At 46.5% G+C, this 26,211-nt stretch overlaps 1 protein-coding gene across 3 annotated transcripts in view; it reads left to right on the forward strand.

The window, feature by feature from the left end:
* GLI2 (GLI family zinc finger 2) overlaps nucleotides 1–17,851 on the forward strand; it is a 199,924-nt gene extending 182,073 nt beyond the window's left edge. For all 3 annotated transcript variants that reach the window (XM_005432460.3, XM_027804507.2, XM_027804510.2), the window contains 4 exons: nucleotides 3,253–3,417; nucleotides 7,856–8,137; nucleotides 11,267–11,603; nucleotides 12,648–17,851. In XM_005432460.3, coding sequence (XP_005432517.1) covers nucleotides 3,253–3,417; nucleotides 7,856–8,137; nucleotides 11,267–11,603; nucleotides 12,648–15,004 — 3,141 coding nt within the window. In that variant the 3' untranslated portion in view covers nucleotides 15,005–17,851. The remainder of the gene's footprint in view (nucleotides 1–3,252; nucleotides 3,418–7,855; nucleotides 8,138–11,266; nucleotides 11,604–12,647) is intronic.
* Nucleotides 17,852–26,211: the final 8,360 nt, after the last annotated feature.

Genomic DNA, 26,211 nt, shown 5'->3' on the forward strand with positions numbered 1-26,211 from the left:
CTAGGCCAGCACCTCCTGCCTCTGCTCTCTTAATCCAGAGGTGTGGCCCCTGGGAGCTTAAACCCCAAGAGGAGCTCGGTTCCCAGACCTTGTGCACGCAAGCAGCACTGTGCCTAGTGTTAAACACTGCCTGAGGAAGACCATGGATCATGGGGTGCTATTTCATATCTCAGCCCTGTCAGTACAGGCTTGTCTAGCACATGGCAGAGCTGGACTCACCTCCCTCTCAACCTTGAGATACTAAAGCACGTATCTGCCCTCACATGTGGATTCTCTCACTGCACCACTGGCTGATGTGTGGCAGCCAGGGATGCTCGATGGGTGATGCAATAGTGAAGTGAGCTGTGGCTGTGGCCAACTGGTAGAGGGGAAGTGTTCACCCTCTCTTTCCACATATGCTTCAGCCCTTTTTCCTCCCAAAGATCCATCCCTGTCTTTGATATCCTCTACTCTCTGCCTTCTCCCCTTGCCAGTTTTTCATACCTCCTCAGCTGTCAGCATTACACCATTCCTCTCCCTAGAGTCTCAGGGATGAGTCTTTCTTTCCGCTCCATAGATGCCTGAGCTCTCCTCCTGTATCTTCCTCCTCTTCTGCTGCATTAGTGACTTCCAGCTCTCTCCCTTCCTGGCTCTGCCCCAGCTCCTGCTTACAAATATTAGGATATGTATGATTTGCTTGCTGCATGACTCCTTTATCAATCTTCCAACCCTGTGTTCATTTAATTTAGAGCATAAGCTCCCCAGGGCACAGGGCCATGTCCTTTGTTTTAATCTTTTAAAGCACTTTGCCCGGTTCTAGTGCTTTACCAACCTTCCTTAAAAGTATCAAGGAATATTGATCATTGGTGTGCTAGACAGTGAGCAGTGAGGAAAAGTCTAGCCCTGCCCTTGCAGGTAGAGCGACTCAGAAGACAAAAAGCAGCAGGAACTGCATCCTCTTCGGTGCTGTAATGGAGCAGAAAAAGGCACCACTGCACAATCCTGCCTCTTTCAAGCCTCAGTTGTGTCACACTGGAGCAATGGCAAGGCTGTGTGTTCAAATCTCAGGTCATCCTCTGCCTCCTGGAGAACTACAGTCTGTGTGTGATATGTTGCAACAACTCTCCCCAAACTGGAGTACCACCGGTTTCCAATTGCCTGGGATACATGGCAGCTCTGCAGACGGTGCCCTTCTGTGGCATAGCATTCCTTATCCAAGTCTGACAGTGATTTTTCAAAGCACCATTTGTTTCAGACAAGAAGTTTGTGGTGTACATAAAGCTACAGATGAGCCCCATTGCAGCCTGGGATTTGGTCAAGGATTATTTCAACAGATGACAGACAGAACTCCCACTGACATAATCAAATCCACACGTAAGAGTGGGAACAACAGCTTTGAACATGCACAGGCTGCTTTGCTAAGAAGCTCTTATTTGAAAATGTGGCCTCAGTACTTTTGCTCTTAATAACTACATTTTTGTGTCAGTATCCAGCAAAACCAGGAGGGACACATGAGTTGCCTCGTGCTGAGTTCCCTTTGTTTTCCAGCAAATGGAATTATGTATTTCAATAACTGTAAGCGACTCAAGTGGTAAAGCGCTGTTTGTACAGGGCAAGAGAAGAAAGGGATATTCTGTGCTACCTCAGAGCTGCGGCATGTTCTGTGGGCCTAATGGGCTAATGAAAGTCATCTGAGGAAGGGGAACTGGATCCATCCCACCCTGACAAAGTGGTGGAAGGAATCAGCTCTTGCAGGATTCTCCTGTCCTTGAAGTGATCTGGATATATCAAGAGAGCAGAGCAAGTTTGCCTTACACCCACCATCCCTGCACTAGACCTTAAATGGAAGCTCAAGTAACCCCTACCTCTTTTCCAGCACAACAAAATTATATGGGATCAGCCTGTGCCTATGTGCTTTATGGGTTTCATGGGCTGCACATTAGCCTCCCTCCTTAGCAGTGCAGGCGGGTCCCTTGCCCATGCAGCACAAGGGTGCAGGTACCATTGCTGTTGCATGGGGCTGCCTTTGGCCCTTGCCCAAATGGACCAGATCTCTGGACACGTAAGGCCACTCAGCTGCCCACAGGGAAATCCAGCTGTGGCATGACCTGTCCCACTATGACAGTAGTTTCTTCACTGCCCGAGACTCAAGCATAGCAACGTGAAGTCTTTTCACATCTGGTCAGAACTTGCAGACACATTTAAGTGACCTGCTGAAATACAACTCCTTGTGGCTTGCATACGTTACAAAAACAAAAACAAAAACAAAAACAAAAACAAAAAAAAAAAAGAGGGGTTGTGTGTTGAAATTTAGTGTGTTTTAAAGTGCTTGCATAGGAAGTGCAGCATGGGTTTTCAAAGCTACCAGCTGAACAGCGAGTGCAGCATTTAGCTAGAATTTGGAAGGGAGCCTTGCATTTCTTAAAACTTCTTCCAGTGTTTCTAAGTTCCCACTTGTTCACTTGTTTTGTCAAAGAGCATTTAAGACAGGTTCCTTGGTTTGGGGTGAAATCCTCCCATACTGCAGCCAGGGCAGGTGAAGGGAGAAGCCTCCAGCCCAGCCAGAGTAGAGGTTGCATCGCTTGAAGCCTCGCCGTGTCCCCCAAGCTGCTGCTTCTTGTTGTGTGGGCAGCTGGTTTCCTTCCAGAAGGAAGGTTCCTGGCCTGTTTTGTCATCCAAATATCCATCTGTCTTCAAGACTGAGAGCCTTGTTTTTTAAAGTGGTAATGTTAGATGACCTGACCACAGCATCCTCCAAGAGTAGACCCAAGATGTAATTTGGGAAACTTCAAAGCTTGCTAGATTTCTTCTTGTGTGTTAGAGGATTGGCTGGCCTCTCCAGCGCTGGTGCTAGTGAAGTTGCAAGGCTGGTCAAACTGTCAAGAAGCCATCAGTTCTCTGGGTGGGGAGGAGAGGGCCTCCACTGCTGAGTGTGTTACCTGCAGAGGGATGGCAGGAGGGGCTAAGGGAGCCCTGGGAGGAGTAAAGGCATGTTCCAACCCTGCTGGAAAAAAAGAGTCTTTTGTTGAAATGTCAGGTGGGTACCCAACAACGAGCAGCACCTTAAGTATGACACTGCTGAAACTCTCGGCCTGCCTGGGGAAGTGAATTCTCCCAACAAAGTGGATGTTGTTCCCTAAAACACAAGCCCTTTAAAGGGAAGGAAAAAAGAAAGAATGAGAAACAGATGAGAAGGGTTTAGGCAGGGGGAAAATCAAATTTTTCTGGTTAATTAATCACTCTTCTTGTGGGTTTTTTTTTTTATTATTTTAGTTTGAGGGCTGCTCCAAAGCCTATTCCCGCCTGGAGAACTTAAAGACACACCTGAGGTCCCACACTGGAGAAAAACCCTATGTCTGTGAACACGAAGGCTGCAATAAAGCCTTTTCCAATGCCTCGGACAGAGCCAAGCACCAGAACCGGACGCATTCCAATGAGGTAAGCCTGGGCTCACCACAGCTCAATGGAGGGCATTTTTTTTTAATTTTGCTGACAATAAACATACATTTTACACACTGGACTCGTGTAAAAAGAAACCTACTGTAATGAGAGGTTTTTCTTATTTTTTAATGGGATTTATTTTGCTGGAGAGCCAGACCACATTAGCTTCATATTTATGAAAGCCATGTTTGAAATCATAAACAGATGTTAAAGTATGCAAACTTTTTAATCGGCTTTGGAAATTAAAGCAAGCATTTTCCAAATTTATAAATTTTAATAGCACAAATAGGATTGTACAGTTGTGCATGTGGTGTTTAATATTACTGTTGAGCAGACTTGCAGTAGTATAACAGCTACCCTGGATCCTGACACTCTGGAAATAATACTCCCTCCATCGTTTGATGTACAATGATAGAGCACAATGCAATGCTTTGTTAACCTTGGCTAATTAAGACCCACTATTAGTAGTTGGGGAGCAGAGGAAATTGCCTTTATTGTAACGCATGTGATGGTCTGTTGCAATCAACCACGGCCGACGATTGAAATTTATATTACCACTAATTAGCTGACAGGGGAAGAAAAACAACACTCCAAAGTTCTAATAGTGTTTGCAGCCATGAAGTATTCAGTCTGTAGCCTAATTTGCAACAGTTAAATATAGACTATTGGAGAATGGAACACAATTGCCACAGATGACAGCTTTTTAAAGAGATGCTGTGTCTACAAAAGGCTTGTTGGGAGTATTTCTATCTCTGGCATAATATTAGTTAGTGATAACCAAAGCTCTGTAGGTTTCAGAGATTCTGTTGGAGTCAGAATAAGTACTCAACGTCTAGGATGCTGTGCGATGCTGAGATGAACCCGATGAACGTCCTGGGTCTCAGTGTTATTTGAGTTGGTTTGGGTATGAATCCAGACATCAGGATTGTCCTTCAGTAGTGAGCCACTTCCCCAGCAGAGCACAGGTTAAAATTAACCCATATTCACACTGGCACTGGGTAGTTTGGGGTCAGTTTAAGGCTACACAGACCTTGAGGCCAGGAGGGACCAACAGGACATGCAACCTCTTGTCTGCTCAGCAACCTGCATTGCCAGTAACTGATGTTTAACTAAAAAAAGTTTGCTCTGTTAAAGCTTTTTTACCTAAAAGGTAGGCAGCTGTGATTTAATCTCACATTTCAGGTATTAGAAATTGCTTGTTTTCCAGCCCTGGATGCTTTCTCTGCCTTCCTCCAGTGCTGGATCCAATGTCCCTCTCGTTGCTATTTCCACCTCATAACACTACAGTGTTAAGTCACTCTCCATCTTATTTCTCATAAGCTAAAGAAGTCAATCAAGCCACTGAATATTCCCATTACTGCAGTGTTTTTTCCTGACCATAAATCAATTTTGCATCTCTCTTCCATCCCTAAGGATTCTCATGTGGATGGATCAAGACTGCTGGTACAACTTTCAGTGCTGGATGCAGACTCGCTCTGCCCAGTCTGTCCATACTGGAGCAGTATGTGAGCCTCTTTTTGGGTGTATATCACTTGAGCTGGAACCCCTAGAGCTTTTCCAGGATCCTTCCTAGGCAGGCCAGAGTTTCCCTTCTGTTGGGCCAGATGGTGGCCCATGTTCCTACATGTGGAATTTTGGCTTTGGCTGTATAATTAAATGTCATTTCTTTGATGGGTTCAGTTTCCCAAGTGATCCAGATCAGGAGCTGCACTGGATCTGGGATGACTCCTCGCTTCGTCTGAGCAGAGCTTGGACACACTTGAAGGTCTGCTCCTTTGGGTTCCCATTGTGCAAGAAGGTGAGGCTGTAGGGCAGGAGCATCCAACTCCTTGTCTGTGGTGGACCCTGATATGTTGACACTTGGTACAGGCTGCATCCAACAACACAAATTAAAGACTCAGATAGGGATTTTATCCTTTGCTGTTGTTTCCCCTGGAAGATGCAAAAGCCTCCCCAGGTGCAGAAACAGCGTAGCCTCCGGTGGAGGATTTGTACCAGAGCAGCTGAGCCTTACCACAGGAACTATGTGGCACTGCATGATCTTACACTTTGCGATCATGCTTACTCCTGAACTGCTGTTCAGCCCTCCTTGATGAAACACAGGCATGCCCCAAGACGTGTGTGAGTGATCAGTAGGCTGCAAATGAGGGCTCTCTGGGCCATATATTTGACAGCTTCTTTTTGAGGAACTTATGACATGATCCTTTGCAACAGATGATATTCCTTATGGCAAAGCTCATTGAATTGAGCAACAGGCCCAGGTGAGGGTCCTGCAGTGACCTGTGGCCATGACCAATGGGTTAGCAAACTGCATTGAGACCTTGGCTCACAAAACCACGTGGATGCAGAGTGGGAGTTTGTGGCTGTGAATATCTCCCATTACCCATTGGTAAATCTATTGTGGTTCTTAGCTACCTACTAAATATTTTCCTCTGCTTTCAGCCTTTACTTAGAATACACCACAGTTTCAGAGTTGGTTATCCATGTCTCCTCTAAGGGGGAAGTTTCAGATTCCCTGTATTTGTCTCTATCAATGTGTGACAGGACATAGGTGTATGGTCCAAACATGCTGAAATTCACAGCTGGGGATGTAATACCACACTGGCTTTTGTTCAATTGTTGAAATGTCACATGCACTATATAATTTTAAACTTTCAATGACTATTTGAATCCCTTCAGGGGATACCTTCAAAGTTACTCCTGGGAAAAGGAATTTCATCCCATGACCACTTCTCCAGTGCATACGAAAAAGAGTGGCATGAGTTCATGACCAGCCAGAGGCTTGGGGTGACATTTTCTCCAAGCTAAACAAGGGTGAAATACAGAAATTCAGTTCTGCTGAGTGCCTAGGGAGTTCTCCAGCTCTCCCACCCTAAGGAGTATCATGCTGTGTGTGTATGGGAGTAGGAGGGAGGCATCTGAGATATCTGAATTGTTGACTTCAGTAGGGCATACACTGCATTAGATGTCAGAATCTCAATAACCCAGGGGGTATATGATGGCTTGCCCACAAAACAGCAGCTGTGCTCATTTCAGTTGCAGGGGGTATGGCCTGATGAAGAGCATGGTCGTAGCCCATTAGGTGGAGTGTCTTCTGTCCAAGCCACAGTGATCGTGTTACCCTAATTATTAATACCTGAAAAATGAGATTTATTGGGCCTAAAGGATCTTTATGAAAAATCCTTGAACTCTTTTATGTAGAGTTTTTAGCATGCATGGTAAGGGTTCTGTTCTTCAGAGTAGGTTTTAATAGCAAAAATAGTATTTCTATAATGCCTCGTCAAAAAGGTTCATAAGATTTATAAACAGACTATTTTACTTCCTGTGCTTTTGTTTACCTAGCTTTAAAATATATTAAATATTTACCTTAGTGGGGTGTTATGAAGATTTAGTTTGTTCAAGTGATGTGCCAAGATCAGTCAGGAAGCATGCTTTTGAATAAAAACCAGACTTTCAGTATTTTTCATGATGCTGGCTTTCTGCAAAGAATATATACGCCTTTTTCACTTAAGCTTCTGGACAAAATTACAAACCAGATAAAAAAAAAAGAATAGGAATGGTCATTTTGGGTAGCCTTCAAACAACATCTATCTTTTTTTTCATGGATCTATCCTAGTGTGTTGGCAGAAAAATAGTTAGAGTAGCTGTGAGGCTGAAAGAGGAACTTGTGATGAATTCAGAGCTTCCAGCGCAGCAGCACCAGCTCAAACAACTGCAGCGCTAATACACTTTGGAATTGGAAACTCAATAAAAAAAAAAAAAGTTGAAAGAAGAAAAGTATCTGTTTGCTGACTTCGGTTTTCAGAAGTGTGGCTTCAGCCTTGTTTTCCTGTGGCAATCAATGATTCATGAATTCAGGACTGGAGTGCTATCATCTGAAAAAAACATTGCATGCCTGTGGTTTGTTTTGCACAACAACAGATTTCAAGGTGACAGGTGCTGGAGTGGTATGATAGATTGGGTAGGGTGAATCCAGTCTGGCTTGGTTTCACTGGAATTCCACCAGCCAGAAGGTCTCAGACATTTCTTGGTATAGACCCCACCTTAGCAGGGAGAACATGTTATGATGGCCAGTCCCCTACATCACCTCCCTCCCATCTGTAATCAGGAAACATTCCTGTGGCCACCCGAGCAAATACGTACATGGGAAAGTAGTATTAGGAAGGTATGTCATGAATTCTTAGCTGTCTTTTAATCCAGAAACTGAAAACAAGGACTTTAGCCAACATCAAATGACTGGCCAGGTCTGTGTGGATCAGCAGCAGCCCATATATCACATCTTAGAGATCTCAGTCTTACAGAATCCTGTGGAGCAGATGCTCCACATTTTGCTGCTGCCAGCTGCTATGCTCATTGTATTTTCTTGGCCCATACACTGTACCTGGAATATTTGGGCTTGTTCTAAATATAACCCAAGATTTGCTTGTATTAACAGAAACCCTACGTCTGTAAAATCCCTGGCTGCACGAAGCGGTACACAGACCCTAGTTCCCTCAGGAAACATGTCAAGACTGTGCACGGGCCTGATGCCCATGTCACGAAGAAACAGCGCAACGATGTTCACCCGAGGCCACCTCCACTCAAGGAAAATGGGGACAATGAGGCAAGCGCCAAGCAGAGCAGCAAGATTTCAGAGGAGAGCCCCGAGGCCAACAGCACCACAAGGAGCATGGAGGATTGCTTACAAGTCAAAACTATAAAAACGGAGAATTCTGTGGTAAGAGCAGTTGCTCTTGGCAGTAATGACGCGGCCCCTAATTGCTCCGACGCAATGGGGGTGTGAAGCATTTGCATGCCATTTACCTCTCCAGGCAGTTTCCCTTCACCTGCCAACACCCTAGAGTTCAAGTCCAAAGATGAAACTGCAGGTCAAGACACAGTCCAGTGCATTTTGCACCTTCCTACCCGGCATCAAAAATTCCCACCCTCGTAGTCATGGGCACCATGTGATGCCCCGTGCTGAGCTTGGCCTCCCTGTGCTGGGAAAGTGGGTAAAACTCAGAGTGTTGTGGTCATATAAGCTTTACCTACCTCACCAATTTAAATTGAGCAATGACCGTAGGGCACAGATTGATGGTCCTGGCTTAAGCAGTCCCTCTTCTCCTCCTCCCTGCACCCTTTACTGTTATTCTTACCAGGCTGCTGCTGCTGCACAGCGGGTTTGCTGGCCCAACTCTGTTTCGGGCTGTATGATGAAGCCAGTGGGGATAAAAGTAGCTGGTGGTTTTTTTTGTTGGGTATCTTAAAGCAAGTTCAATTCCTCAGCCCTGCCCACTATACACAGAAGTACAGAATCACTGAGATTGGCAGGGATCTCTTGAGATTGTCTAGTCCAGCCTTCTTGTTCAATCACGATTGACTAGAGCAGATTGCTCAGGAGGAGTATATGAGTTCAATACTTGACTCCCAGCTGCCACAGAAAATTGTAGTTGGACCATAGGGCAGGGGAGTGAAACCAGGAGTAAACATGCAAGCAATGCTGTGGCCCACAGAGTATGGGCTTACAGTCAACCCTGATCATATTGTGCAGCCCTATGAGTGGCCACCAGCTGAAGCAAAGACCATTCATCAGCCTTCTGGCCATTACAGCAGCTCCACAGTAGGCAGTATCATGGTTGATGATGCTAACAAGGTGTGTATGGTGATGGGTTCAAACACATTCAAGCCTCTTCCACCCCATGTAGGGAGCCCACCTGCTCCTCAGCACACCACTGCTGGTGGAGGAGATGGAGCATTGCAACACGCGGGTAACTTTTGCCTTTTGATGTTTCTCTTCACCCTTCATACCCAAAGTTCTGGTCTGCTGCACCAGCTCAGAGTCGGGCAGGGTATGGGCTGGATACATTAGAAAGACCTTCACCTGCAAAGGAGAGTGTTCACATTGTCCCCAGGGTTCTCACTGGAGCTGAAAGGACTGAGCTCCAATATATATATATTTTCTTGAATTAAATTCAGGCTAAAATGTTGTTATTCCTATGAAACAACATGCCCTGGAGCTACAAAGATTTTATGAAAAAGGTTAAGGGATGTGTTGTTGGACAAATTACTAATGAGCAGCATGTTTTGCTTAGGAAGGAGTTGAGTATTTTCACATCTAAAATGTCTTTAATTGACTAAAGGAACAGTTATACCATGATGAGGCTCTGTATTGGGTTACAGAAACTGAGTGTGAGAACCACTGGACAGAATGACCTCTCTCCAATGCTCTTCCTCTGTGTGTTTTGGATTTTTTTTCAGTGAAAACATGGACACAACCACGGTTCCCCACCCTGTTTCTTCCGAAGGTGTGGGGTTGTTTTTCTAGGGCTCTGAACTCCCAGGGTCGCAGCCAAGCCATCTCACTGGTGGCAGGGCCATGGGTCGGATGTTACTTTCTGCTCTCCCCATCCAGTGCTGCCTACTTCGCTCATGCACGTTTAATGGGGCTGCATCTGACTTGATGGGCCCACGTCCAACTCCTGCTTCCTGGTTAAGGTCAGGGTGGTGGGAGGGGTGAGATGCTTCACTGGTTCCCATATCTCCAAGACCCTTTGTCTTATTTTGACCCATCTTTGGGTCTCATTCAAAACCCATGGAGACAGGTGGGAAGTTCTCCTAAGGGTTTTTATCTGGGCCCTCGAAGAGGGAAAGCAGGGAAGACAGAGTATGGGAGAGGGGAAGATGTTGGAAATTTGTGTTGTATTCTGCACTCCCCTCTTCCTCCTTTTACTAACATGGTCCTTTCTGTTAATGCTGCCTTTGTCCTAACAACCTGTTCTTTATTCCCGCTTACCCTTCCTTACTCTACCTTCCTAAGGACAGTCGGTACTAAGGTGAGCAAAGAAATCCTTTGTATTAAAATAGCTGTAAAAAGCCTGGTCTCCTGCAGACCTCCTGCCTCCAGCTGCGGAGCGATGGGGAGGGACAGGGGATATTTGCTTGAGTGCAGAAATGGGGAGGACACGGTGCCCAGTGCCCGAGGATTCCCTTTGCTGCCTTTCTCCCAGCATCACAATTTGCCATCTAATCCTGGGATTACAGTGTCTGTCATCCTGATTGAAGGGCAATGAGGCCATCAGAGGCAGTGAGCCCTGCCTATGAGGGCTGCTACGAGCAAAGTGAAACAGGGCATCACCCCGCACTCCCACCCTGGCCTGAGGCAAAGTATGCTGCCTTTTCAGCACTCCCACTTTTTGCTGGAGCCTGAGCCTCGAGCAGAGAAGCCAGGCATCCAGGCATCCTGTCTGGTAGCAGCAACAGCTACCTCAGAGCAAGTTCAGACCATTTAGTGTCTGCTACAAATAAACTCCTCAATGTGAAATGCAATTCCTGATGTAAATAAAATAAATATTTATGCTGCTTATCTGCCTTATCTGCAAGTGGGAGTTTGCAAACAGTGAACCAGGTTTTTATCTGGCTGGGAAGTTTGTCAGCTAACCTAATTATATGTTAGAGTATTTTAAAGACAGAAATATGTTGTGTCTGAAATACTTAGGCCTTGATCCTATGTTAGATAAGCCAGTGCTTGCTGCAACATACCTTGCACAACCAGGTAATGTCCTGCTTTTCTTCGAGAAGCATCTGTCCTTAATCTTTTGGAGGAACAGCATTTGGTTTCTCACCATCATCCGGTTGAACCCCCCACCATAGTTTTTTCCAGCTGTGGGGTGCTGCCTTGCCCTCCTCCCCCAGAGAATGTGCCCCTGTCCTCTGGTAGAGCTGAAGCCCTGCAGCAGGGAAGGTTAACAAGAGAGAGGAGAGCCTGGGATAGAGTCAAACATGTAGAGCCTGCTGAGGATTTGGGGTTCCTGGTTTCTTTCCATCCATGTTTCCACCTGCCCAATGCCTTCTCTTTTCCTTCCCCAAGATGTGTCAGTCCAGTCCTGGTGGCCAGTCGTCGTGCAGCAGTGAACCGTCACCCCTTGGCAGCACCAACAACAATGACAGTGGAGTAGAAATGAACATGCACAGTGGGGGAAGTCTGGGAGATCTGACGGCGTTGGATGACAATGCTCCTGTTGTGGACTCAACGGTCTCATCTGGTAATTCGGCAGTCAGCCTGCAGCTAAGGAAACACATGACGACGATGCAACGACTTGAACAGCTCAAGAAAGAGAAACTCAAGACAGTTAAGGATTCCTGCTCATGGGTGAGCCCAGCTCCACAAGCCAGAAACACCAAGCTGCCTCCCATCTCAGGAAACGGTAAGCCCTGTACTTGAGTCATGTCCTGTAGGAACCCTCCAGAGTTTGACTCTGGTTTCATAACCAAGAGTCTGCCCTGGAGGAGGATCTTTTCTTTTTGCCTCTGAGTCAGGCCTTGCTGGATAGAGGTATCAGGTAAAATGGAGAGCTTGGGTGTGAACACAGCCATCTGGTGATGTGCAACAGACACCCAGATGCTCAGGGCTACAGAGCTATGAAGGAAGGCAGAGGTGTTGGTGTCTTTGTTTCTGGGCTTGCCCAGGACCCAGACACAGCTGTCCTCACTGTCCCAGTGGCAGCCGCAAGACTGCTTGGGTTTGTTCCAGCAGTAACAGTTCCCCAAGAGCTAATGTGCCTCTTGGGAGACTGCTGGAGCACAGCAACAATCAAGACAAGCCCTTCAACCCTGATCTTGCTCCAAGAGAGCTTTTGTCACTTCAAGAGTTCCTGGCCATTGCCTACAGCTTCATATACTAGTTTCCCACTGGCTGTGGATTCCTGTTACAGGCATCTTTGTGATCCCTTCAGTGCTCCTCTGACTTTGCCAAGAAGTCCCAAGGCATGGGGCCTGGGTTTTACTAAGCCTCAGGGCCTTGTATATTGAGACTTCTTGGTTTGCTCTGGGAAGAGCCTTTGAACGCCAAGTTTTGGGCTCTCAGCCCTGTGCATCTGTCCCAGTGAGCAGCTGTGGCCGTAGCCATGTGCTGTCCCTGTGGCATGGTTCACACCCGTCCTGCTTTTTTCCTACTAAGAGAAGTCCACGTGAAGGCCCTCCCTCAGCAGCTGAGTGTCAGTGGGGTACACATTGCAAAGACTCTACAACAGGGACTTCTTGCCTTCTCTCCCCAGCCTTCTTGCTTTTTGTGCATGGACACAGAGCTGGAGAGGAAGCTTTGAATTCAATGGCAGCAAATTAAATCCACTGTCATTCCTGTGAAATATTTGGGGATGGCTTTGTGTGTCTGTATTCTGGCACCAAGAACACTACCAAGTGGAATTTCTCAGCTAACTAAACCTTTTCCTTCCCTGCAACTTTTCTCTCAGGCTCTATTCTAGAAAGTAGTGGTGGTTCTTCTGCTACGCTGCCTAATCCCAGAATAATGGAGCTGTCTGTCAATGAGGTTACAATGCTGAACCAACTCAACGAGCGCCGTGATAGTACAACAAGCACCATCAGCTCTGCTTACACTGTCAGCCGCAGATCATCAGGGATCTCCCCCTACTTCTCCAGCCGCCGTTCCAGTGAGGCTTCACAGCTTGGGCACCGTCCCAATAACACAAGCTCTGCTGACTCCTATGACCCAATTTCGACGGATGCCTCCCGTCGGTCAAGCGAGGCGAGCCAGTGCAGTGGGATGCCGGGTCTGCTAAACCTCACACCAGCCCAGCACTACAGGCTGAAAGCCAAGTATGCTGCTGCCACAGGGGGCCCTCCTCCAACTCCCCTGCCGAATATGGAGAGGATGACCCTGAAGAACAGAATCTCACTTATGGATGGACCAGATCCCACCTTGCCCTCCATCCGCCTCCCACCAGGCCCCAGGCGTTGCAGCGACGGTAACACTTATGGCTATCCATCAGCTGCAGCGTTTCCCCATGAGGTGCCAGGCAACTGCACAAGACGGGCTAGCGACCCGGTGAGGAGACCTGCAGGAGACCCCCAAGCCCTCCCACGAGTTCACCGCTTCAACAGCACCAACAGCATGAACCCCTTCCATCCTCCACACCCCACGGACAGGAGGAATTTTGGCCTCCAGAACTATGGGCGCTCAGATGGGAGCCTCCCCCGGCATACCTACTCACCCCGGCCGCTGAGCATCAGTGAAAACATCGCCATGGAAGCCATGTCTGGGGAGGTGGAGGCACCTGTCGGAGATGATGACATTGTGCTGCCAGATGATGTGGTGCAGTATATCAAATCCCAGAGCAATGGTACAGCAGCCGAGAGCACTTCCATGGGGTACAGCAATGAGATGCAGAGCTTCCAGGGAAGTGGGAAGCTGCAGTCTCCAGCCTTGCCCAGCCAGCGCAGGATGGCAGCGGCTGAGACGAGCATGAGCCACTTGGGACCCATGATGGCAGAGTGTCCCATGAGCTTTGATGCTTCCTCAGACATGAATAAAAATAACATGCCCGTCCAGTGGAACGAAGTCAGCTCAGGTACGGTTGATATCATGTCCAATCAGTCGAAGCAGCAGTTTTCACAAGGGAACTTAGCAGTGGTCCAGCAGAAGCAGAACTTTGGTCAGTACCAGAACTATAACCAGCAGCAGATACAGCTGCCAGAGAACAGTATGAATGTAACACAGCAGAGCTTTATGCAAAGAAATGTGGGCATGGATGGGCAGAGGCTAAACTGTATGCAGCTGCGGCAGCAGCCCATGAGCCTAGGCCCCAGCATGAACCCTGATCTGGGCTTGCACACAGGGTATAACCAACCTCATCAGATGCTGAGCCCCAGTGCAATCAGTGGCAACCCAAATCAGATCTCTCCTTCTTGTAGCAGCATGGCAGCAAAGTCCAGACCCCACCTTCACCCTCAGCAAGTGGACATGGCGACCAACCCTTCTTTAATGGTTGGCAGCAACAGCGAGCGCACAATGCTGGGCCAGGTCATGCATGAACCGAGTCAGCAGAACTACTCATCTCAGCCGACCCACCTGAACTTCCCCATGGCTCAAGAGACCTTTCATCAGCCCATCATGACCTCCAACCAGCCCAGCTTTGAGCCTCAGCAAAGCATGATGGGCTCGGCCACGCAGGCATATCCATCCGGCATGGTCCAGCCTCATCCTCCGCCCGAGCCAAGCCCGGCCAGCAGACCCCGAGGCCTCCGCACCGTCCAGCAATTGGGCTACATGCGAACTCCCCACCCTACAAACACCATCAGCCCGGGCCAGGAGGCGGCAGAGGCCATGCATAAAAGAACAAGCAACATGTTGCCTGCACCAGCCCAGCAGTGCGCGGACGGCATGAGGGAAAACAATTTGATGTACTATTACGGTCAAATCCACATGTATGAACAAAACAGCAGCTTCGATAATCACGCGGACTGCCGGGTCAGACAGCAGCAGTGTGCGCTGAACAGCAAGCCGGCCGCTCTGCCTTCCCCGGGCGCGAACCAGGTATCCAGCACGGTGGACTCGCAAGGCCTTGAGCCACCCCAGATAGATTTTGATGCCATCATGGACGATGGGGACCATTCGAGCCTGATGTCAGGAACCCTGAGCCCCAGCATCCTGCAGAACCTCTCCCAGAACTCCTCTCGCCTGACGACTCCACGAAACTCTCTGACACTGCCCACCATACCCGCGGGAATAAGCAATATGGCAATAGGCGATATGAGCTCCATGCTAACCACGCTGGCAGAAGAGAGTAAATTTCTAAACATGATGTCATAACAGTAAAGCACAAGGCCTTAGCGCTATCCAAGGGGCTCTGCGCGAAGCAGGTTTATGAATGTGCTTTTCAAAAATAATCTGTTTCAATAGAGTAGATTCTTTTTTTATAAGTATTAAATACATTAAAGGGATTCAAAACGAACATTTTTTAAAGTGTCTGTACAGAATTATGTAAACTATATCCAGGCAGTTCAGCACCGCAAGGGTGCACCTCATTTTGGCTTGGTTTGCCGGAGCTAGGAGACAGCATGAGTGTGCTTAGAGATGAAACCCTCCCTCCCCAGCAGCCCTGTAAATAGCACTCCCCATCATTTTCCGTTAGTTATGTTTGCAAAAAAATCCATTTTCAACACACTCCAGAAAGAAACGGGAGGATGAGGTTTTGATCAGAATAAAAGCCATAATATGTATTCTGCTCTGATGAGAGTAGGGTTTAGTTATGTCTCCGAACAAGCCCTCTGCCAGCAGTATTGTTTTATACCATAAATACCTTTGTACCTTGCAAAAAGCGTTGATTCCAAATGGCTTTTCAGCAAAGTGCCTTACCACGCTTTCGTGTTAAGTAGCCAAGGCCTCTCTTCCTTTAAAAATCAAATATAGTGTATTGCCAGAAGCGTATATAAAATGTACATTTATAAAAACATAGTGGTGTTTCTGAGAAAACATTGGAAAGACACATTGATGAGACACATAAAAGGTGAATGCACACTTTGATCAGCTGTGTTTACAACGTGGTTTATATCATGTGCAGAGTGGAGCAGAGGCCTGGGAACAGCAATCACTGGGAAATAATCCCCCGTGGCAGGAAGGCTCTGGCGTACAGACTGACATACACGCATAACTTTGCGCCTTCTGAGCGCGCTGACTTTCTGCGGGGGCCCCGCATGCATCTTTAATGTCAGATCTCTGAAGCACGCATTACCATATCCCTGTGCACCTTTGCGACGGCTTTGCTTTCTGTTGGGTTTTCCGTGCTGAGGTGCTCACATATAAATGTGATGGTGATGGAGAGACTTTTATGATCGTTTCAGCCCGGTCAGCACTGTGGCAGCATTGTGGGAGCTGGTTTATCTGGCCAGGGTTCATCTGCGTAATGTGCTCCATGCAGGGTTCTGCCTGGGCTGCGTGAACACAACAGGCACGTGGCTGCACTGATGCGAGGCCAAGCATGAGCTAATACACCCAGCCCCGCAAGGAGGCTTGTTGGCATGCACCCAGTGCTACTTTAACATGTCCCACAGCTTTGGTCAGCTGTGAAAAGAGCTGCTGTGTCCGAAAAATATGCCATGGACAACCTGGGGTGTTAGTTTGGCTTGTGCTTTGTGCTACAGTATACAGCTACTCTTTGTGCTCAGCCGGTTCAGTTCAGCTCTGCACCTGCAGTCTGCAGCATAGGCAAACATCTGGATAGTCTCAAAACAGGTATTTGAGTCAAAATAGTAGTTCGGCCAGTGAGAATCTCTTGGAAAAAAGTCCTTGTGGAAGAGGTGGGAGGAGTGGGGCCTCCCAAAGCCAGACCCTCTACCAAGATGTAACTGCTTGTAATAACAATCAGCTGTTTTCAGGCTGGTCCCACCTGGCACTGAAGTTAATCTTAGCTGCATTATTTATTTTTGCTGTTGTTAGACAAAAGGGTAGAAGTTGTGAGGTGCATGTACTTGGACAGGAGGCCTTGCTTAACTTCTGACCGCATTGGACAAGGACAACTCTCCTCATCCTGCTTTCACAGCATCAAATACTTGGTACTCCACCTTTTGGAGGCCAGGGGACAAGTGTCACATCCTCCCCAGGTTCTCACAGTTTGACCGGACAAGCATCTGCAGAACTTCATTCTCCTTCCCATCTCCCCTCTCCCCCTCGTATTGATATGGTGTTCTCACTTGCATCTGACTCCATCCCCGGCGCAGGACAGTGACAGTTCTGTAAAGATGCTTTCTGGTGTCCCTGCTTTCTTTTTTGCACAAACTGATGTCGGGCTCACTGTGCCTTGCATGCCCAGGGGCTGGCATGAAAACACCACATGCTACCTCCTCCAGGTGAGCCGTTTGTGGCAGCGGTGGGCTGGGACAGCGTGGCTGCTGGGTAGGCCTGGGCAAGGCTGGCACACGGAGGGGCTGCTCAGCATCCTGCAAGCTCACCCACCCCCATCCCAAATGCAGAGGGTGTGCACAGGATGCTCTCACTCCTGCCCTTCAGCCCTCGAGGCCCCTGTGACTCCTGCTGATGTCCAGGGTGCATGAGGACAGGAAAGCAGAGCAAGGTGCCTGGCTGTTTATTTGTGTCTCCCGTGAAAGTTGTGTTTAAAGGGATTGTTTTATAGTCCACTGTATATATTCTCCTGCGGTTACTGACCTTGCCCTTGCTTTTGCATTTATGAAAAGAGGGCAGAACATATTTTAGGACATTGTATTTTGTCCTGGACGCTTGGCATACAACTGGGCATCCCTTGTGCTGAGATGGATCAGGCTTTCATGTGTCCTTCAACTGTTAATCTGATTTTTTTTCAACAGCTGTGAAGGGCAATGATGGCTACTGAGTCCCCCTTCACAGATATCTCATTAGCAAAGGATCAAATACAAAAGCAAAACCAAATCTCCAATGACTTGAGATTTCTCAGACTTTCAGAAGCGGTGGTCTTCCTTCATTTACTTAAAAAGTATTATAATAACCATTCCAGCACTGTATATATTATGTATAGAAGACATCATTACTAAAAGTACTGTAGGTGAATTGTTCTGTCAGATTTATATCTTAAGAACATTTTTAGCTGTTTTCTACATCACAAGAATGGAGGTAACATGCTGAACCTGTATATAAACCTTTTGTACATTAAAAAGTAATTTTTTTTCATAATTCCTTGTGCCTGTTGTTATTGCTTTTTACTGGTAATGGTGGTTGGTCTTGGTCTGTCATTGCCACACCAACACAGTCAGTTGGACTCTGGTGGAGCTTAGCAACAGCTGGTGAGGAGCTGGGTGGGCCTGGTGTGTGAGTCACTGCACAGATGTGCAGGGGCCTTGCCTTGAAGAGCATCCAGTCAACAACGGGATGAAGGTGGCAAAAAGAGAGGCAGTAAGGCCAGGGTGCTGCTGCAAGCACAGCCATGCTGCCCAGGTGTTTTTCATTGGCGTCTTGGCAGAGGTGGTTTGAAGGAGGATGGCAGTGCAACAGGGGCAGCACGGGAGAAGGGCTCAAAGCAAGGGCTGAGGAAATTTCGCAACCAGAAGATTCATGGTAAAATGGCTTCTTGGTCATCTTGGTCAGTATCCAAAAGGGGATAAAAATAGGACAGATCAGCAGAGCTGTGGTAGGCCATGACAGCAAGAAGTTGTATACTGGGTTTGGAGAAAGGAGAAAGTAATGTGTCCTCTGTGCATGTGATGGGAAGCAATATGGTGATACATCAGTCGTGATCCAATTAGAGCCCACTCCAACCTATTGATGAGAAAGATTTCATTTGACTGCAGCAAGGGTTAGTTTGACCACCCAAGACTGATTTTGAACTTTCATAGGGGTGGGTTGGTGCAGACAGGGCTAGAGCTTTAAAGGGGAGTGGGGAAGCTATTCACAGGTGATACTCATGGGCACAGCAATTAGCTTGGAATAAAGTCAGCTGTTGAGCAAAGCAGTTGGCCAGTGATTCAGCCCTGGCACTTGGTGCAGGTGAACTAGCAGGTTCATGCAGGAGCAACCGCTGAGGATGTCCTCATTTTTTTCTGTGCAGGATCCCTGCTGGGCTGACTGGGAGACTCAGGTAAGTTTGGGGCAAATCTTCACCCTATCACCAAGCTTCTTTCATAGTTTGTGGCAAGAGATTGGTATATCCTAAGACAGAACTCACCTTTTCTGTTTTAGGCATGCAGGATGGGGTGGGCTTTCCTCTGTAAGATGTCTGTCACTCTTCTTGTTGATTACAGAGAGACTCTGTGTAGCCATCTTAGATTAGATACCTTCTCCAGCAGGGTGAGATGAATCCCATGGGTCTCTTGCGCTGATCTAGTCACCCTCAGCAGGGTCTGAGGTTGAGCCAGTGAACAAGATGTTGATTAATGTGTTCATGATCCTGTTAGTCCGCAAATCCATTGGATAAATATCACACCCCTCTATACTGTCCAAGAACTTCAGAAATCACATTTGAAAAAATGCAGTAATGTTATTAAAAGGAAATTTTTCAGAGCTTTTCTGTTGACAAAAGACTTTGGAGTCTCACATCGGCTCCTACTGCTTTTCTACTTCAGACACTTAAAGTGGGTTTCTAAACTAGATCAAATGCTGCTTTTAGCTTGTATTTCACTGCAGAGTTCTATCAGGGCACACCTCTGCCCGTGTAAGAACATATTTATTACTTAAACTGGGCTAAGGTTTCCTAGGAGTCCACCTGAGGTCATGTGCCAGCATGTGCATTTTTACTGCTTGGCCGTCCTGGAATAAACAGGGATCGAAAGGCTCATTGCTCCAGTTGTAAGCCAGTAATAGCCCTTCTGCAACAAATGTTGTTTATAAGCCAGAGCTTGGAGTTTATACTACTGTGGCAGCTGCATAATATTCAATTAACCTTCTTTTTAATTAATCATATCCCTTATGAAAACAAACCATCCTAACAGGGCTGATTCTGACCCTCTTTGGTGAGTGTTAACCTTATCCCACTCCCAAAACCAGTGGGAGCATAGGAGTAAGATCTCATTCTGGGTAAAACTATCACAGCTCTTTAATATTGCACTAATATCTCAGGTTTTCCTGGAGGGGAGAAAAAGCCCATAAAAGCTACTGTTGCTGGATCTGATTGCACTTACTGAGTACAGAGTCATTCCAACGCTCTTTATTGCAGTGGTCTCAGTAGGGATGACATAGGAGCTCTTGTTCTTTACGAGCTGTTGGATCTACTTGGAAGAGCATACGTGTTGTAAATAAATGGTGTGTTTTATATTATTGGAAGGACAATTTATGACCAACCAAGGCCTCCTGCAGACAGCTATTTAACTTGTAAGTGAAATGACCTAACACTTAAGAAATTTAGAAGCTGCAAAACAACCTATGTTGTGCCCGATATACTTATTTCTCCTTGATTTATGCTTCATGTAAAACTTGAAATGGCAATATTAAATATGTTTGCTGTAAAAATAAAAATAAAATTAAAAAAAGAACAGTGATGCTTCCACGCATGCTGAAAGTTTGTGACTACTGGAGCTTCCTCCAATTGCCCTAGCAGCTCTGATTCATTACACAGGTCCCTTCCCCTCTCTATTTCCATTTTCCCCATGCTGACCTGTCAGGCAGATATAGGGGGCATGGTGGCCTGCCTGCTGTCAGCTTCAAAAGAGCTGCTGCACCCAGCTACAGTGCACTTGCTGGAAATATTTCTCTAATTATCAAGGGCTTAACAAAAAGCAGACTCTTGTGGCTGCTATGTCTGTCCATCAGAGGCTATTTTGCCGTCACGCCTTTAGCATCCTTTGGAGGGTAGTATCAGCAAGGAGCACTGGGCATGGCAACAAACCTCAAAAGGCAGCTCCTGCACCAGGGAATCGGGCATAGGGTGGCATAAATCTTTGGTTGCTCTGGCTAGTCTTAACTCTTAAGTACAGCTCGGGTTAGTCTCCATAGAGAAAGGATGTTTAAGGAAAGACTTCAAAGCAAAAGTTTGGTCCGATGCTCTGAATGTCTTCTAAAGGAGTCTCGCTTTCCCTTTCCCTCTCCATTCACTATACAGAAAGCCTACAGATAAAGACAACCCTCACAAATACCTGCTCTCTCCCCTGTCGCTATGCCTTTTCTGTTCCTCTTTGGGAAGGACCCCAGAGCGCTCTGCCCATACAAAACATCTTCTCTGCCAGGGTTGGGTTTGACAGACAACTTCATCTTTTGACTCAGGAGCACGAGGAACAGCTTTCCTGACACCTGCAGAGAAATCATGCAGGAGAAAAGCGCACATTTCACAGCTGGATGTTGGCCAAAGCACCAAGGTTCGTGCTACAGTGTGGTGGTAGTGGTTAAAATAGATCAAATAGAATCAGGGGAGAAGCGGGGAAGGAAGCAAAGCTTTGGACAAAGCAGAGCTAATTTTCTTCATGGCATTGTCTCCTCAATATGTCTCTCCCCTGAAAAATTTCAGGGGCCATGAGGAGCCACTGGCAGTGACAAAAGCAAAACAAAGAAGTGATGCTTATGTGAGTATAAGAGAGAGCTATTTTTTGAAGAGTTTAGATCTATGGAGCTTCACATAAAGGGCTTTTCGGGAGCAAGAGCACCGGTTTTAGCTCTGTTACCTCTTCTGCCCGCTACTCAGTTGACTGGTCATGCGAGCAGCCATCACCTGAAAAGGTGGTGTGACTGGTGGCACAGCAGTCATACTGTGCTCAGAGGGCTTCAGCCACCTGCTTGGATGTACAGGACCATGGCAACAGAGGAAAACAGCTGGGACTGATTCGCAGCAAGCTTGGAAAGGCAAAGCAGCCCCAGGCCTGGAGTCTGTAGGTGGGCTGCCCCACCCTTTGGCAAAGCCAGCATCCTGCCCTTGGCTGCAGACCTCAGAGCAAAGGCGCTCCCAGCCTCCATGGCTCAGCCAAGCTGCAGGAAACAAACGTGCGTCTCCCTTTCTGCCCACTGTTATTGTATAGCAAGAGCCTGGTAATCTCCAGGTGGCTTTATTGGCCCTATTTCCCAGCTGGCAAAGCAGCCCTCTGAGAAGGTACCTGCCTGCTGCACTTACCCATCTGACTGGCATCTGAGCAAAGTGTCTCAGTTGACTGAAAAGTGATGTATTAATTTTTTTTTTTGAGCAAAATGTCTTGATGGGAATCATTTAACCTCTGTGTCACTCATCAATAATGACGATAAGTGAAATTCGATAGTGCTACATGAAATGCACAGAGGATTAAACATCACTCCAGGCACACTGAAAGTGGGCGGTGTTACCGTATCTGGGAGATCTTTAGGAGGGGTGAGAAAACGGGTTTTCACTCTGCAGTCCAAGAGGCTGCACCCCTGTAACACCAGCACCGACTGAGGAGGGTGCTCCGAATGGTGATCCTAATCGCTTCCTGCAGGCCAGTGAATTTCCCTGGTTAGCAGCCATCCAAGAACTGAGCAGGTCTCACCTTGCTTGAGGAGCTCTCAGGAAATGATCGCTTGTCTTAGCGATGTCAGGAGATTTGTCAGTGAATATGAAAAGTGTTTTCAGGGAATAGAAACTGGGACTGAGCCAGGTGAAACTTTCTACTTAATTGGAAAAAAAAAAATAGACCAGCATTTCCATCACTAACTGGTAGTAAGTGAGAGCATTTTGAACAGATGAGCAGTTGTCTAAGGTGTTCGAAGCACCAATGACACCGAAGTAGTTGAGAAGGCTTTTCTTAGAGACGAGAGCCAGCTCTGTGGCCATAGAATGCTTCCCAAAAATGGCTTGTAATTGCTCAAATTAGAAGGAAAATTTAAAATCTGATCCCATTCAAAAAGCCTTCCCAAAATTTAACACATGCTAATAATGCATCAACAAACTTACCCTCAAAACCCTTCCAAATCTAAACCTTGAATTTGGAAGGGCATGGAGCTGAGACATGACTTCTCAAGTAGTCTTGTAAAAGTAATATCAAAAGGATTTTCAGCTAAAATATAATCAGTACATTCCTTCATTAATGTTTTAAGTGTAACTTACATTTTATTAAAAAAAAAAAAATTAGCATGCAGAGAGCTGGGCTGGCTTCATCATGGGTGAATCAGTACCAAAAAACACCAAGTCTCCAAGGAGCCCATGAGGAGCTGTTTTCCACCTCTGCTCTTCCTACAAAGTTGTTCCACTTGTAAGATGTTGGGATGGAGCAGATATCACAAAAGATGAAGGTACAAAATAGTTAGGGGCTGAGGGCTTTTTACATTAGCATCATCCCTCCTTATAACAGGAAAAACCACATTGTTAGCGGTGTTTAAAATTATTCCTGCTAACACACGAAGTATTGTACTGTGTTGCAATTAGATTAGCTAAGGTAAAACATCTTTCCCCACCCTTATTTCAGTGCTGACACAAGGTACTTCAGGCAAAGCGCTGGTCCACAGATGTTTCGGCAGATTCAGCAGGGCTCAGAAATGGTTCATTTGGGAGCACAACTGGTGAACAAAGAGGGTCTTTTCTCCCCTCAGTATATACCCCATAGATGGAGGGGAGGAGGTTTGTTTTAAGATATTTCAAGCACCTTTACTCCTCCTGAAAAAATACATTGGCATTTTTTGAACAAAAATAACTGCAGGACCATCAGGGGTGCAATTGTAAACTTGGTCTTGTATGCGTGCATCACTGCTCTCTATTAGATTAAATGAAAACTACTCAAATTAGAAATAAAAATCCTCAAATGAACCAAACTGGATATCATGTCAAAACCAGAAGATTTTCCTCTAGCATAAATAGTGCAAGTGAGGTAACATAATTTGTCTCATGAGGTATATTACTACTGGGCCATCCTGTCGCATGTGAGGACCCAAGGAGAGTGCTTTGGCTGCGTGTAGATGCAGAAATAGGTGAAATGCGGAAAGACCATATTTCAACAGCGTTCGGAAGGAGGAAGGTGAGTGCAAGGATGGGGGTAGAGGTCCAACCACTGAGATGCTCTACCAGCGGGACTGTTACCCTGAGGTTCCCACTCCCTTGGCAGACGGTCATACCTTCCCATCTTCACTTGGCAGGTCGACCTCCTCCTGCACTTTGTAGCTGCCTTTCCTCTACAGAGGGCTGCTGCTCGCTCTCCCTGCACCTTTCACTCCCTGCTCCTTCCAGTGCTGCATCCTTTAATCTGACAAAACTTCTCCCCTGTCAGCAAAACCCAACCCCTCCAGGGGTTTTGTCACCATGCTTAGCTGGGAACATTTCAAGTCAGAAAAGGTCTTGAGGCTGGGCCTGAGCGATATGGTGGTGGTGTGGTGGTTTGTTTTTACTTAAGACAACAAATGTTGAGCCTACCATTTCTCACAGCTAAAGAAAGCACAGAGGGTGGCACTCACAGGCAAAAGTAGCCCAAAGACTGAACCCTTGGCCAAGAAATATCTCACTGACTTCAAGAAAGAATTCAGCTAATTCTGTCTTCAGAGGGATTTTTGCTGGAGGCGGATGAATGTAGAGGCAGCTTAGCAGAGCTACAAGATGAGGCCCGTGTTGCTCTTTACCTAGGTGTAGCCAGCAGTGTAGGAACCAAAATGCTCCTGGTAGACAAGCAGCAGGGATAAGGAAGGTATGGAGATGCTGATTTGGCATTGCGAGGGAAGACCAAAACATGGAGCCCCTCTGGTCACAATTGCCCCACATTCCTGGGGCTGCAGGGTGTTTCCTCTGGGCAGGACATGCCGCTTTTTAAAGGGAATGTGCTGTGGCCCAGTGCCGCTGCCGGTGGATGAGCTGCTTTCACCGGCCCTACAGGGTGGTCACTGCTGGTACTGGCAGCGCCCAGATGCAGGGCAGGAGTCAGGCTACTCACTATGGTCCAGTGCTGAAAGATGTGGGTCTTATCTGGTCAAAGCAACATAAACACGCTGGTCTGTTTTGAAAATAGTTTCCCAAATGCTCAGGCCTGAAATTTTTCTGTTTCAAATGACTGTTTGCTCTTACAGGCTGCCTTAGTTCAACTTCTGTCCACAGAGTAACCTGCTACCTCCTTGAGAAGTAGATTGAGGTTTTTCAAGTTTTCCTGCTGTACCTTTTGGGCTTTTGAGCTGATGTTTTAGGGTTGTGTGTGTTTTTTGTTTTTTAAGTAAACTTGCATATAACGTTGCTTCCCTTTCAGCCAGCTATAAAGGAAACGGTCTTCATTCAAGCTGGTCAGCCAGCAATGGGAAAAGCACAAACCAACTTAAACTAAGTTCAGGGCCCAGCAGTGCCAGTTGGAGGTGCCTTCAATGTAGAAGTCAGAGCTTTCCTTCCATCCGGCCAGACTGCAGAAATCCAGCTCTACAGCTCAGAAAATGAAATTTCTGTGAAGAACAATGTGGCACCTGTTGAGAAAAGTCTGTATCTTACTGAAAATTGTGGTGGGAGAGACAATCATGAGCATCATGTGAGATGAAGCAGGAGTAGGTCTGAACTTAGTGTCTCAGAAACTACAAGCTGCATCACCCAGACAGGATGGACAACTGAAAGGCCACTAAGAGCACAATATGTGACAGCAGGCTTCAGCCACCTGCAGCCTTCACAGTGTGCTCAAGGTCACATACAATGAAGGACAGCTTGCTATGTGCTCCGTGCATCTGGAAGCAGGAGATGGAGCAAGTCAGGGTATAATCCAGTTATGTGGGACATGTAAAAGACCATATAAATATCTTGAAGGCACAGTGACTCTTTGGATAGGGTATTCTGGCAACCACACAAGCTTTTTTTTTGTTTGTTTTGCAATGTAAAAGATGAGACGATGCTGGTACCATCGAGGCTTCAACCAAGAGGCAAATATCTCATTTAAAAGTTTATTTTAATGAAGTCACAATAAGGCCTCCAGCTGGAAAGGTTATTTATTAACCTCTTATTTACAAATTGAGCCCTGATTTGAAAATTAAGGCATTGTAATTTAATATTAACCCACGTGTCAGAAAATAATGAGACAAACTACAGGGAAAATTGCATTCCATATTGCAAAAGACCCATTTTATTTATAATGACCAGGATTACAAGTCATGCCAACACTGATGGATCATACTTTAAAAATCTTGATAGCTCATTCATTTCTATAATTATATTTATTACAAATTAAATAAGTTGCGGACACCCTTGATATACAAAGAGACAAAATTAATCTGTGAATCAGTATTAATCTGTCATCAAACTAAATGAACTCCCTTTCTGGCAGCCTACTGAATGTAATGTACTGTACCAGATTTTCTGTGATCTTCAGGACATGAGAGCAGTGGAAGTGCAAGTCCAAGCTGTTGACAGAACACCTCTTCGCTTGGATGTATGTCATTTCTCACTATGGCTTTTAAAATCAAGAGATGAGACCACAATAGAAAACTTTCTTGACCGATTTCTGGAAATTGAAAAAAACTCCAACATTTCCATGAGCCTGCAAGGGCTTTGTAGCCTGGTGCCTCAGTGCAGTCAATTGGTAGAGCTCCATGGACCAAGCCCTGCATCCTTCAGCCAGCAGACTAACCCAGCAGTCACAGCTGCTACATGCCACCACTCAGGTAAATAGCAAAATGCAATGTGCAGCTTTTCAGCCCTTTTCCTGTAACCC

The sequence above is a fragment of the Falco cherrug genome, chromosome 8, assembly GCF_023634085.1.
Source record: "Falco cherrug isolate bFalChe1 chromosome 8, bFalChe1.pri, whole genome shotgun sequence".
Lineage (NCBI taxonomy): Eukaryota > Metazoa > Chordata > Aves > Falconiformes > Falconidae > Falco > Falco cherrug.